Raw genomic sequence first — 15,669 nt, 5'->3', positions numbered from 1 at the left:
TCGAATGAAGAAACACTTGCTACAGTGACACCTCTGTGCTCTCTCCTGTCTGATAGTACTCTCCTGTGCTCTCTCCTGTCTGATAGTACTCTCCTGTGCTCTCTCCTGTCTGATAGCTCTCCTCTGTGCTCTCTCCTGTCTGATAGCACTCCTCTGTGCTCTCTCCTGTCTGATAGCACTCCTCTGTGCTCTCTGCTGTCTGATAGCACTCCTTTGTGTTCTCTGCTGTCTGATAGGACTCCTCTGTGCTCTCTCCTGTCTGATAGCTCTCCTCTGTGCTCTCTACTGTCTGATAGTACTTCTCTGTGTTCTCTCCTGTCTGATAGGACTCCTCTGTGCTCTCTTCTGTCTGATAGCACTCCTCTGTGCTCTCTCCTGTCTGATAGCACTCCTCTGTGCTCTCTGCTGTCTGATAGCACTCCTTTGTGCTCTCTGCTGTCTGATAGGACTCCTCTGTGCTCTCTGCTGTCTGATAGGACTCCTCTGTGCTCTCTGCTGTCTGATAGGACTCCTCTGTGCTCTCTGCTGTCTGATAGCACTCCTCTGTGCTCTCTACTGTCTGATAGCACTCCTCTGTGCTCTCTCCTGTCAAGAGTACTAGCCCACCCTCACTTACTGGTCTTTGTCCATGCCTGTGCTTCAGCTTGGACAAAGCCATGATTTTATAAGCCATGATTTCTATAAAAAAAGAAATAAATTTTTCTTATTAAGTATATTAGAAAGGTTAATGTTTTGCAAAGATGTTCAACATATAACATTTTTTTAATTCTATTGAAGGGAGCATTCACACAATCGTAATGTTGCTATTCAGTTCAGTCGGTCCACCCTAAGTATGCAGTAGTGGCAGATTGCCGGCAGACCCGTTGACTATGTTGTAGCGTAACTCATAGTGGAGTTACATGCATGTGAACTTACCCTAAAAGAGGAAAATAATGCCTTAGACCCAGAGAGAGAGAGATAAAAAACTTTATATTACTCTCTTCTTTAGGACTGCCATGAGCGTATCCGGGTGCTCTCCCAACAAGCTGCTGCCGTAGTAAAGCAAGAAGGTGGAGACAATGACCTGATCAGCAGAATCCAATCTGACCCCTACTTTGCTCCTATTCATGGACAACTAGAACAATTGCTGGACCCAAAATCCTTTATTGGAAGGGCTCCTCAACAGGTGAGAATAATATAAATTGCACATGATACCATTTTATCTAGGCTAGGCTTTGTTTGTTTTGTGTTTTTTATTAATTTATTTACTTTTACTCAACAAATGCTGCACAGCATTTTTTTGCCAAAAAAACACCGCCAGATGTTAGGGATTTATGAAACGCTGAACCCACTTGGCATTTTTCATTCATCTTTGGTGTTTTTCTGCAGTTTTTGCTTCAGTGGCAGTTTTCCAAAATCGCAACATGTTGAGAATTTCTTGGACAAAATCTTGGCGGACCTCTGACTTAGAAGTCAATGGGAGCAAAGCAAAAAAAAAAGCCATGTGAGTTTAGCATTGGTGTTTTTTTTTCTGCTGTTTCTTCCATAGATATCTTTGGGTCACATGATGAAAGAATGACATGACTAGTTATAATAAAAATCCAGGGGGGGAAGAAACGTCAAAGTGGAAACCTAGCCTCAGGTTACAAACTTAACATTCAGTCATTTCTATCAAGCATGTATTATAGAGCTAACTTTACTAATAAACATTTTTTACTACATCCTACAAGTCATCACCACCACAAACTTGGTAATTTCACACATTTTTTACAATGTTTTTGATAAACCCCTCATTACAATATGTAAAATTACCAGGCAAGAAATGCTAAAAAAAATTGTGGTAGAGACGTGCCAAAAGTTTCATCAGTTGGAGTCTGTGTGTTCAGACCCAGGCCCATCTCTAGAACGAGTTGGGAGAAGTGCGCTCTAAGAGCATTTTTTTTTCCTTGTTCTGTGCCACGTGACAGAAATGGTCTCCTAATGTTAGGCTATGAGATTGCTTCAGTCGTGTGCACAGAGAGTAGGTAGAGAAGCTCTCGTTCAAGTGATGAACACTCAGACCCCAATCGGTTAAAACTTTTCACGTGTTTCTAGGATATGTCAAATGTTTTTTTGTTTTTTTTTTAAAGTGACAGGGACAATTTAAAGGGAATGTGTCATTCAAAATCATGTTTTAATGTTAGGGATGTTTTTTAATAATTTTTGGTGTTTTTTTTTTTTCTAATTTTGCATTATACTATGTATATTTGAAAATAATAATGAAATCTTGCAGTTTTCAGTCTGGCCACTAGAGCTAAAACTAAACTGAGACTTCCTGTCCTGTACAGATCATTTCCCTGTAATGCATTTCTTCTCAGAACAGACAGGAATACAGCGAAAGGTGACACCAGCATCCTCTCTCCCCTGTAGAATGAGAATGCCCAGTAGCGTCTCCAATTCTTCTTAAAGGGGTACTCCGCTCCCCGAGTGACGCCCCCTTCCCATAGACTTTCGTTGAGGGGCGGGAGTGACATCACAAGGGGCGGCCGTGGACACGGAAGCCCCCACACAGCGTTCGGAACAATAAACTTCCGGATGCTGGGCAGCGGAGTACCCCTTTAATGGGACAGCTTTAGTCTATTGTTGTTTATGTCCATTGGTCCTGCCATAAAGCATATCATTAAATACTGCTAAAGCTGCTCAGGCAAGATGGCTGCCCCCATAAAAATGTACAAAAAAGTAAATTAAAAAAATTAGTCAGGGAAAAAAAATAAAAATACAACAAAGAAATGATAGCATGCACTCACTGCTCAGACAGTGTCTAGAAGCCCAAAGGTCCGAAATCACAGGACAACATACCGGGATGTGCCAAAGCGCTCAGAGGCTACCCCGGTCGTTTCACATGACTATGCGCGCGTCTACTGAACTCCAATCTACGTCATTGCACTGCGTCTTATGTATCATGTGACTGCAACAGTAACCATAGCAGCATGTAAACAAGGATGCACGGCTTGTGCAATTAATACTAACAGTAAATAGCTTTACTCAAAACGTGACTTTAAAAACTAATAAACTAAAATGGTCCAGAGATAAACCTACAGGGCGAGTAGAAAGACTGCTTACTTATAGGGCGGCTATATTCTATTTCAACTGGTGCCAGAAAGTTAAACAGATTTGTAAATTACCTCTATTAAAAAATCTTAATCCTTCTAGTACTTATTAGCTGCTGAATACTACAGAGGAAATTTTCTTGTTTGTTTGTTTTTTTTTAACACAGAGCTCTCTGCTGACATCACGAGCACAGTGCTCTCTGGACAGTTCTTAAAATGGACAGAGATGTCAGCAGAGTAGGAGAAAATCCCCATAGCAAACATATGCTGCTCTTGACAGTTCCTAAAATGGACAGAGATGTCAGCAGAGAGCACTGTGGTCATGATGTCAGCAGAGAGCACTGTGTTTCAAAAAGAAAATAATTTCCTCTGTAGTATTCAGCAGCTAAGTTCTAGAAGGATTAAGATTCAATAATAGAAGTAATTTACAAATCTGTTTAACTTTCCGGCACAGTTGATTTAAAAAAAAAAGTTTTCCACCGGAGTCCCCTTTAAAGCCAGCCGGACCCTGAGCATTACACTTCAGGATCCAGTGGGCTTCACACTGCTATAATAGGACATGCCTGTCACCTCCTTGTACCAGCTGTATCACGTGTTCAAGGTCTCCAAATCTGAGGACACTACAATCATTGACGGGATGTTTGGTTAGGTGCCTGGCTAACCTAGGGATCCTCTCTACTGTTTTTAAAGAATATAAATGTTCTCTGAAGCGTATGCACATCTGGCGTTTTGTTTTGCCAATATAGAACATAGTGCAGGGTATACAATATAGTAAATAACTTGGGTGCTCCTACATGTAATTAATTGGGTGATGTTGTGTGAAACTCCACCTAGAGTACAAAAATTAGCAGTACTTACAACTGCCGCATTGCGTTTACCGACGGGGCCAGCTCCTGTGAGCCCACAACTCGTGTCTATGCCTTTTATTCTTCTTTTTTATTTTTGATGTAATCCGCAATGGTTTTATTTTTTCAGTATGTGACCACTGTTTGTCTGTCGAGGATATACCAGTGTCTCCTTAACATATTGTTGATCTAACAGATGTTGGGTATCCTCTTTCGAGAAGTCTCTGTTTTTAGTTTTTCTGCTTGCCTCTCATAGCTACTCGGATCACTGTTGATCCTTTTGAGCGGAATAAATTGGCTAAATGGGATACCTCTTTGGTATGTGCAGGGTGAGAGCTCATGTTATGCAAAATGGTGTTCTTTGCAATGTCCTTCCTGTATCCCTCCGTGATAATGACCTCTGGTGTGATTATAATTTTCATGTCCAGGAATTCGAGCTGGGATCCTCCAAAAACACTAGTGAATCTCATGTTCATGTCATTCACCTCATTGAGGTGAGTGACAAATTGATGGAACACTTCTTCTGGCCCTTCCCATACTATTAAGATGTTGTCTATGAACCTCTTGAAAGCTTTAATACAGTGGTTGTTAACCTGGTTTCGATCGAACCCCAGGTGTTCGGTGAGTCAGTCTCGCGGGTTCGGCGGAGGTCAAGACATACACCTGACTCATAAGATTCGTGATGACACGCCCCGCTTGTCCATCATTGCAGGTGATCATGTCCCACCGAACAGATCTCAGAGTACTGTTTTACCCTACTGTAAAGGAAGCCTCCTATCCTTTGTGGCTCCACTCCTACGCGATCGCCTGCATTCGCCCCACGCTGGAACGCACCACTTCCGGTCCCCCGGCATCTTAAACAGGCTCAGCCAGACGGTCCCTCTGACAGTCATATCCAGCATGGGTGAGACAGCCATTCACGTTTAGTGTTGAGACAACAGATGTCAATGATGAATACCTCGATGAAATCATTGAACTGCAGCAGAGCCAGGTTCAACAGCAACTCTTCAGAACAACAACGCTCTCAACGTCTTGGTGTCAACAAATGGTAACGTACCCTATTATTGCTAAGAAAGTTCTGGAGATTTTCATACCGTTTGTTTCAACATATCTTTGCGAGCAATCCTTTTCGAGGATGCTGGACATAAAAACGAAGAAAAGGTACAGACTTTGTTGTGAAAATTACATGAGTGGCACTTGCCAAGGTAAAGCCGCGCATTTCTGAACTGGTCTCTGAAAGACAACAGCAGAAGTCACACTAATTTGCAGTAAATATTCATTATGTTTTTGTGTGAAAATCATGTTTTCATGGTTTTGTTCTTAATGGTTTTGTTCTTAATGGTTTTGTTCTTAATGGTTTTGTTCTTAATGGTTTTGTTCTTAATGGTTTTGTTCTTAATGGTTTTGTTCTTAATGGTTTTGTTCTTAAATGGTTTTGTTCATTTTGTGCACCTATGTATAAATATATACTTAAATATATATACCTATGTTTTGAATTTGCAAAAATCATATTTTATTTTTCCAATTAAAAGGGGTTCGGTGAATGAGCATATGAAACTGGTGGGGTTCAGTACCTCCAACAAGGTTAAGAACTACGGCTTTAATATATTTCACATATGGATTATGGATGGAAAATATTTTTTTTTTTTTAAACGGCTAGGAATAAGTTTGCATATGTGCACAAGATGCGGGTGTACAGGCTATACGTCATTTTCTCAAACCTACAGAAAAATCAGGTAAGTTTATTTCATTACAGAAGCCACAAATTTTATCCTCTCCCATCATACATTTCAATACTGCCAGACATGGTATAAACAAAAAAATCGGCACTGCGATGGGCATGCCCATCTCATGCACATATGCAAACTTATTCCTAGCTGTTTTTGAGAGAAAATACATAGTTCTCACCCTGTACATACAAAAAGAGGTATCCCATTTAGTCAATTTATTTGGCTCAAAAGGATCGACAGTGATCAGAGTAGCTATAAGAGGCAAGCAAAAGAACTAAAACAGAGACTTCTCAAAAGAGGATACCCAACATCTATTATTGAAACAGCTTATGAGAAAGTAGAATCCATGAAGAGAAGGGAAATGCTATATAACACGCAAAAAAGCCAGAAATAAAAGATTTATATTCTACTTCGTAATAAATACCCAGATGAACTCTCAGATCAACAATACGGTAAGGAGACACTGGTATATCCTCGAAAATGATAGTGACTTTAAGGAGGTGGCCAACAGACAACAAGTGGTCACATACTGAAAAAATAACACCATTGGGGATTACATCAGAAATAAAAAGAATAAAGGCATAGACACGAGTTGCTGGCTCACAGGAGCTGGCCCCGTCTGTATCCGCAGATGCGGCAGTTGTAAGTACTGCTAATTTTTGTACTCTAGGTGGAGTTTCACACAACATCACCCAATTACATGTAGGAGCACCTAAGTTATTTACTATATTGTAGGCCCCTGTAATATGTTGTATATTGGCAAAACAAAATGCCAGATGTGCAAACGCTTCAGAGAACATTATATATATATGTGTATATATATATATATATATATATATATATATATATATATATATATATATATATATATATATATATAAATAAATATAAAATATTCTTTGAGAACAGGTTAGCCAAGCATCTAACCAAACATCACGCCAATGTTTGTGGTGTCCTCAGATTTGGAGGCCTTGCGTATTAAGTCCAGAGGGCTGTGTTTGTGGAAGGGGCTGGTGGCCTTTATAAACCCCCGCCTCTTTTATCTCTGGGCAGGAGTTGTGTTTTTGCAGTGTTTCCTTTTGGTCCTGCAAGTGAACTCTCCCGTCCTTTGTTGGTTCTGGTTTCCAGGCAGCTGGAGCGGCACGAGTTGGTGGGTAAGTGCCGGCTCCCGGCTTTTCTTTGCAGGATTGTTCCCAGGCTGATCAGCTCATCCATCAGGGATATAGTGATCGGATCTATGTATTATATTCAACCGGCTGGCAGGTATTTCTCTTGATCATAGGCTCAGTCGTGGGCTTTTGCGTCATATATACTCAGGTAATCACTACAGTGTGCTGGGTTGTAGAGCTGGCTTCGGCAGCATAACGCGGCTTGTTACTGTGGTAGGGACACATTAATGTATGTATAGGGATCCAGGTTTGTACTCTTTAAGTATGGCTCGGGCAGCTGATCGTACTTATTATATCATACTATAATGCATAGAAGAGAAGTACAATAAAGCACTCACCCAGTTGAAGATGCAAGAAGATTCTTTTATTCCGTGTTTGTCAGGGAAAGCACATAGCAGGGGGAGGAAGAAGCCGGAGCTCCGGAGAGCTTGTGGGTGACCGTCCCGTTTCGCGGGTATTCCCGCTTGGTCACGCCCCACCCAAGATGCGCACGGCCCCGTTTAAGTTTGTGCAGGAGCCATGGTTGATCAGCTGACATGTCATGTACGTAACCTAGCAACATGACGCGGACACAAACCAATACAAATACATCCCGACAAAATGCCTAGGGATGTCATAGCATTGTATGTGTCGGTGGGATGCAAGTCCCAGACGAGATCAGCCTAAAATGGAAGAGAAAGTTGGAAATGGCAGAAGTCAAGGGAGGGGACAAAAAGAATGTTTGGAAATAGCAGAATACAAGGGAGGGGACGAAGAGAAATGTAAATGCAATGATAGAAAAGAGGTAAAGTTACTGAATTAGAGGAAAGAGCTGAACTCATTCCGCTCGTTGAACCTGAGGGGTCCTGACGCTTCTAGACGAGAAATCCATTGCGCTTCTTCGCGCAGTAAGTGGGTATGTTTGTCAATAACCGGGGGTGTGCACAGTACTCGCTCTAGTCCGAAAAAAGTCAGGACCTCAGCTCTGTCGTTATGTTCCACATATAAATGATCCGCAAGTCTGGGGATGCCTTGACCCATATGTGAGAGTCTCAGGTGTTCACAGAACCTCACGAACATTTGACGAATAGTAGATCCCACGTAGAATCTGTTGCAGGGACATTTAAGGCAATAGACACAAAAAAATGTGTCCTACATGTGATGAAATCAGATAAAATAGAGATAGATATGATATATATATATATATATATATATATATATATATATAAATATATATAAATATATATATAATATAATATAATATAATATAATATAATATAATATAATATAAATATCTTCACCTCCCACATGGAAGTCTTTTCCTTTTTGAAACTGGTGGCAGTATGAGCACCTGCCGCATTTGTGATTGCCACTACATTGTAGTTGGTGTAACCAAGTTTTTTTTCTGAGCTAGGTTTACTTTTTAAAGGTACTTCTAACCAGCTCATTCTTCAGTGTTTTGGCTCGTCAATGTGCAATTAAAGGTTTATTGGCCGCTACCTCCTTTAGCACTGGGTCCTCTTTGAGGATATGCCAATGTTTGTAAATTGTTTTCCTAATAGCGTCTGTCATAGTGCTGTATTGGAAGGAGAAGTTGAAACATCTTCCGGTTTTGTTTCCTTTATTAGTTTTTTTTTTTTTTTAAATCAAATCTAATCTGGACTTGTTATTTACTTTTATCATTGCTGTTTCCAGACATTTTCTTGGATAGCCTCTGTTTAATAAGTGTTCTTTTAGAGAATTTGCCTGTTGTATGAATGTGTCTTGGTTGATGTTGATCTTTAAGTGCAGAAATTGGCTGTAAGGTTTTGTGTTCTGGGTGGTATGAATTAGATAAAGGAAATGTGAGGAAGGGTTTCTGTATCCTTGTGTTTCTATTCTTCCTATTTTTAACAGGACCAGGATGTCCATGAAGGTAATTTGGAGGGTATCAAATGTGGAGGTGAACACCATGTTCATTGTATTATTGGTTTTGAGGTGCAGTACAAATTGCTCAAAGCTTGGTCTGTCAACAGACCAAATAATTAGGATTTCATCCACATACAGTCTATTTAGCTTAATCTGTCTCAAGAAAGGATTCGTGGGTGAAAAAATTGTTTGAGCCTCTAAAAAAAAAAAAAAAAAAAAAATTTTGGCATACGTACAGGAGACGGCGTACCCATTGCTGTGCCGGTCAAATTGGAAGTAGTTGTTGTTTAAAACTAATCTTAGGGCTGTCCTGACGAAGCTGATGAAGGCATCTGTTTTCCCAGCCGCTCTACAAAATTGCTCTATTGCATATATACCTTTATGTGGGATCCTGGTGTATAAGGACTCCACATCTATGGAGCCCAAACTGTCACTGGTCTCTATTTGAGCATCCAAAAGGCAATCCAAAAAGTCATCAATATCCTTAAGGTATGATGGGATATCTCTTTAGTAGAGGTCTTAAATCGCAACTGTCATGAACTCCGGGCTATATAACCTACACACAGCCTGTGTACTGTGTGCAGATGGTGTGTACAGCACCGTTTTTACCTTTTTTTCTGCCGGCTTTTATCGCCCCAAAAAAATTCTTTTGATCGCAGCCACACAGTCAGATAGGCGTGGCGCAACCCCTGTACATCAGCACTGGGACCGCTGTGTGATAGACACACAGGTCCCAGCGCATGTGCCCCTCAGCTAACGTGCGAGCCAAAAACAAGTTTATACAGATGTGCACCTTTTATAATTTATGTACTGTAATCCGTGCCTGCTATCCTCTTGCTTCTTCTTTCTTCTCTCCTGCAAACGCGCACAGGACGTACAGGGGTGGCGTTGGCGGGGCATAGCGTACCTCGCGCCACGCCTATCCAACTGTGTGTGGCTGCGATCAAAAGCATTTTTTGGGGTGATAAAAGCCGGCAGAAATAAGGTAAAATAGTGCTGTACACAACATCTGCACACAGTACAAAGGCTGTGTGAAGGTAATATAGCCTGGAGTTCATGACAGTTGCGCTTTAAAAGCCAGTCAAGGTACTGGGATAAATATTCAGTGACCCAGCCTATTCCTGAAATTATGGGTCTGCCTGGTGGGTTGTCCAACGATTTGTGGACCTTCGGTATGAAGTACCACTGGGGTTTGGTTGGCAGTTTGGGGAGCAATTTCTCCGATGTCTGTTGTGACAGCATATGTACCTCGACTTGTAGTCTTAAGAAGGATTGCAGTTGTGACAGGACCTTTGCAGTTGGGTCTGTAGGTATTTTCTGATGTTTTAGAGTTGGAGAGCTTTTATTTTATTTTTTTATTTTATTTTTTTATTTTATTTTATTTTTTCTTAATGCTGCTCAATCGACATGATTACGGTATTGTTACCTTATGTCTGCTTTTTTCACTATGAGGTCTGACCGGTCTGACTGAGCCAAGCTAGGGCTCTTTGTTCCCTGGGAGACAGACTGGGAACCGGTGCTGGGTAGACCAATGCTTTGGTGTCTTGTAAAACTGCAGCTGTGAAGCAGTCTAAGCTGGAGCCGCTTGCTAACAGTGGGCAGAGGGATGATGCGTGTGTCCATATTGTTTTTCGCAAATTCCAGATCTGCTATACTTAGCAGAAGTTCAAGGTCTCTAGTTTGAGAGGGGTCAGTGGCGAAATGGGCACTAAAGCCCAAAGTGCCCAGGATAGCTGGGTACTCTCCTTCCTCCCTTTCCTTAGATAAATCTTTTTGATGGAAGAACTTGAACAGATTTATTTTTCTCACTCCGTTATAAAGGTTTATTTCAAAGTTAGTCCAATTAAATGGTTCGGAGACACATAAATTAAGTCCTTTCTTGAGAAGTGACTCACAATCTCCAACTAAAGGTACTTAGTTTTAGACGTACCAGTCTACGGTGGAGAGGGAATATGTTTAGTAAATCATAGAAAAATGACAAACATTTTCCATTCTATTATTTATTAAATGTACATAAACATGGTTAGTACAAGTTCAAGACCTAGTTAGTATATACAATAGATGTAGATATTTCTCGAGAGCAGCCACAATAGTGGAGAAAATGGGTGCCAGAACCTGCTCTTACCCTGGTCTGAATAACCTGCCTATGTTCTGTAGGTCCCCTGTCCTTGTGACCTGGGCCTACACAGGAACCTCCTTAGTGTCCCTTGGCTAGGTAAATCCCGGAAGGTGCAGGCGAGGAAGATCCCACCCTATTACATTCTTATTACATTCTGTGCTCACTGCACCCCTTACATGGGGGCCACTGTTCTGGCACCATGGGGGCTTTGTATAATATATATTTATATACCCCCCCCCCCCCCGATGGCGCTCCTTCTCTTCTGAGCATTGTAGTTCGCCTGCAGAGCACTTTATGGGGTATTTCCACATATGGGGTATTTCCATACACAGAGTAAATGGGGTTACGCATTTTGGGGGGGGATTTTTCTCCTTTTTTAGCCCTTGTAAAAATTCAAAAACTGGGTCTATAAGAACATGTTAGTGTAAAAACTTGAAGATTTTGAATTTTCTCCTTCACTTTGCTGCTATTCCTGTGAAACACCTAAAGGGTTAACAAACTTTCTGAATGTCATTTTGTATACTTTGAGGGGTGCAGTTTTTATAATGGGATCATTTAAGGGGTATTTCTAATATGAAGGCTCCTCAAGTCCACTTCAAAACTGAACTGGTCCCTGAAAAATTCTGAGTTTGAAAATTTTGTGAAAAATTGCTGCTGAACTTTGAAGCCCTCTGATGACTTCCAAAAGTAAAAACTTGTCAACTTCATGATGGAAACATAAAGTGCAGACATATTGTATATGTGAATCAATATATAATTTATTTGGGATGTCCATTTTCCTTTTTATAAGCAGAGTTTCAAAGTAAAAATAAATTCAAAATGTTAAAATTTTTCATCAAATTTTGGAATTTCCCACCAAGGAATGATGCAAGTATGGAATTTTTTTTTACCACTAACATAAAGTAAAATATGTCAAGAAAAAACTGTCTCGGAATCAGAATGAAAAGTAATAGCATCCCAGAGTTATTAATACTTAGTGACAGTGGTCAGATGTGCAAAAAATGCTCGGGTCCTTAAAGGGGTACTCCCGTGGTTAATTTTTTTTTACTATATGGCATCTTCTTTTAATGCATCTCCACACTGCTTAAGTGTGGAGATGCATTAAAGAGTACCAATCATCATCATCATAATGGTCCCTAATTCCTCATCCCCATCTGTCCCTAACTCTAAATCTATCCGTCTTTTTTTTTTTTTTTTTTTTCAAAACCCCCTAAAAATATCTCTTTTTACTTACGTCTTCAATAGCTCAGTAGCCTGCCCTGTGCCAGGGGAGGAAGTGGGCGTGTCCCAGCAGGCGCGACTTTATCTGATGCCTGCCGGGGCTCACAAGGTAGACCCGATCCTTGAGCAGCGCTCCACTGATACAGGGCCAGCGCGCACAGGCTCTCCTTGTCAGGGGGCAGAGCCTGAGGATGTGGCCGTTCCCGCCTGTCTCATTGAAAGGCGAGGATCTGCGCTAAGCTCACCTGTGTCCTGCCTGCAGTTAGTGATTTTGGACTCTTGCCGGCAGGCAAGATAGGCTTGCTGGCAGGACTGCTAGTGAGACCCCTAGTGGTCACTTTTTTAATAGTAAAAAAAATAAAAATAAAGGATGACATTTTTTTAATACAAACCAATTAGAAAGATATTTGTTAAGGCTTGATCTACACTATATCAAAAGTTTTTTTTGATGATAGGTACCCTTTAAGGGAAACTGACAGCCGCTTCAGCCATGCCACACTAAATCCCATACACAATGGGTTGAACCGGATTACAGTGAGGTATCTCTTACCCAGATCTGCAGTCCAGTTTCGGAGATACCCCTGTTGTCCGGCTTTGCCCAGTGAGGTGGGGCCCGGCATACCCAAAATCTCTGCCTTCATATCAGTGCAGGGGTACTGGGTATGCCAGGTTCCACCTCCAAAGCCGGCCATTTAGAATTTAGCAATGCTTGATAATACAGCATGTATCTCTGGAACTGAACTATTGATCCAAGTAAGCAATACCTCATTGTTATCCGGTTCTTCCGCACTATGACTCTTTGTATTGGGTTTAGTGTGGGTGAACCTGGTGTGAGTGTACCTTTAACCACTTGGGTTAGGCTGGGTCCACACTACGTTTTGTCCCATACGGGAGCGCATACGGCAGGAGGGAGCTAAAACCTCGCGCTCCCGTATGTAACCGTATGCGCTCCCGTATGTCATTCATTTCAATGAGCCGACCGGAGTGAAACGTTCGGTCCGGTCGGCTCATTTTTGCGCCGTATGCGCTTTTACAACCGGACCTAAAACCGTGGTTGACCACGGTTTTAGGTCCGGTTGTAAAAGCGCATACGGCGCAAAAATGAGCCGACCGGACCGAACGTTTCACTCCGGTCGGCTCATTGAAATGAATGACATACGGGAGCGCATACGGTCACATACGGGAGCGCGAGCTTTTAGCTCCCTCCTGCCGTATGCGCTCCCGTATGGGACAAAACTTAGTGTGAACCCAGCCTTATCCAGTGGGAGGGCAGGTTTTCAAAACTAAGCTCATTGTGTATTATTAATAAATCTGTACTTTCCTCCAGCGCTTCCACAATGCCTCCAGTGTTCGGACTGTTTTCTGATTCAGGTACTTGCTTAGGATATTTACTAACTAATACATGCTTTATTCTATCACTCTTACTAGGTGGTAACATTTATGAAGGAAGAGGTGATTCCACTTCTGACCCCCTATCAGAATAAGATGGATGTGAAGATTGAGCTGGACCTTTGATGTGTGCCAAGATGAAATATATTTTTTTGGAAATGCATCTGTATAATTTATCGGAGTGATCCTTTTTGGGAAATCCAGGTCTTTAACTGCACTGCCTGCTACTGTTTTATAAAATGTTCACTGCTGTATTTACTGTGTGGAAACTTACTTAATAGAATTTACAGCCTTAGATATTTGTTTTTTTTCCTGATCTTGAGAATTTTCTTATCTTGCTGATTTGCTTCACTTAGTCCTCAAGTAATATTCTTACAGCATGAAAGCTGTACAAACTGTTATAGCCCAAATGTGTGTGTTTTTTTTTCAGGCACTTGCTTTAAAGAGGTATTCTCACCTTTTACAGCAAATTCTGTTGATATGGCATACATTGCTGACGGTAGGAAAAATGGATTAATACAGCTCACCAACCCCAAAATTCCAGGTCCTTGGGATCAAGTGCACTGCCCCAGTACAGGAGAAAACCCAATAGAAAGGTCCTGGCAGGAAGAGATATCTGGCACTCTGTGGAATTGAAAGATGTATAAAATCCAACTTTTATTTAATAACGTCTATATAAAATATCCAAGCAGACCCATGCTTATAAAAAAAAAACTGACACATTTTGCCTTTTTCTAAAACAAAGGGCTACTTGCTAAATCAGTGAAATCACCGCTATGCCCTCTCTCTACAGCAGAAACCAAACCAACAAAAGAAATGTCCCTTTACTGCCAAACACAATTAGTATTAACATATATGTAGTGTTACAAAATATAAAGATATGTTTCAAAGAGAGTAAATTACTCTGCATCAAATATCAATAAACACAATATAATTGTTCACACATACTGTAAATAACATCCTAATGTGATTAATGATGCAAAAATACAAAGATACAAAAATAAATACTAAAATGTAGAAATGTATTTTTGTCCTGTTCCTTTCCTTTTTTTTGGACCACATTTTGGCTTTCCCGTAAAAAAGGTGGTTCCCGATGGCTACTTTTTAAAGGTGGTCTCAAACACTCGGGCTGAATATCCCCAAAAAGTGTTCTGCTCTTTTGGTGCTACTCTGGAGTAAACATGCTTCTATCGCATTTATTCAGAAAACCCATTTTTGTGCAGATCAGTTGCCTCGTTTCTCCAACAGTAGGTTCCCGGACGCTTACCACAGCTGCTTTTCTGCTTCTAAGGTGAAAGGTTGGGGGGGGGAATCCATACGCCTATCTAGATTAGGAATACCTTGCCCATCCATCAGATGAAGGAGTGATTTAGGAATTTCACTTTGCAGCGCTTACAAATTTATCAAATGCGATTTTTGCATAAAAAGTCGCAAACCAAAACACTGCAAATCTACACCAGCCCTGACATGGCTTACAGAACTGCCTTTAGAGAGCATTTAAAAAAATAAAAATAAAAGTTGCATATTTTTGTGCAACAAGGTAACTCGCAAAGGAGAGGAAGAATCATACACAGTGGTATTCTGAAGTGATTTCTGAACTTTTACCGCCAAATTTATCAAACCAAAGCAAAAAAAAAAAGAGAAAAAAGCTTCACAGCACACTTTCAAAAGACACCCAATAATATATGTCCCTCTATGTCTTTCTCGCTCTCATTTATCTTCAGTTTTGTTGGCCCGCATAGGCCCCATGACTATTTTGGATCATGCCCTGATTTCGCTGTCACTTAAACTCTCCTCCGCTCCGGTCTGGAGGTGGCGACTGAGCAAGAGGATCCGACCGTCTACCTGCTCAGACCTCCAACACTTTTTTCTGTCTAACATCACTGCTGGGGTTTCCCTGACTGCTATAAAGTGGTTCCCAACTGTGGCCTTGGTGTCTTTAATTGGATCTTTTGCATAAGCGTTCACTGGCCCTTTCTGTTAAGGATGAGCTTTGTAGATTCCATGAATAGTTAAAGGAGTAGTCCAGTGGTGATTCAGTGGTGAGCAACTTATCCCCTATCCTAAGGATAGGGGATAAGTTGCAGATCGCGGGGGGTCCGACCGTTGGGGCCCCCGAGATCTCTTGTATGGAGCCCCGACAGCCGGCGGGAAGGGGGCGTGTCGACCTCCGCACGAGGCGGCGGCCGACACGCCCCCTCAATACAACTCTATGGCAGAGCCAAAGCGCTGCCTTCGGCA

At 41.4% G+C, this 15,669-nt stretch overlaps 1 protein-coding gene across 1 annotated transcript in view; it reads left to right on the top strand.

Moving 5' to 3' along the window:
- Positions 1–14,451, top strand: part of ADSL (adenylosuccinate lyase) — a gene marked incomplete in the record, with an annotated part of 36,520 nt that extends 22,069 nt beyond the window's left edge. Inside the window, 2 exon segments of the mRNA XM_056524011.1 lie at positions 989–1,165; positions 13,468–14,451. Coding sequence (XP_056379986.1) covers positions 989–1,165; positions 13,468–13,554 — 264 coding nt within the window.
- Between the last annotated feature and the right edge of the window lie 1,218 nt (positions 14,452–15,669).

Source organism: Hyla sarda, chromosome 6 (genome assembly GCF_029499605.1).
Source record: "Hyla sarda isolate aHylSar1 chromosome 6, aHylSar1.hap1, whole genome shotgun sequence".
Lineage (NCBI taxonomy): Eukaryota > Metazoa > Chordata > Amphibia > Anura > Hylidae > Hyla > Hyla sarda.
The sequence above is the reverse complement of the archived record's forward strand: the minus strand, read 5'-3'. Positions and strand labels throughout refer to the sequence as shown.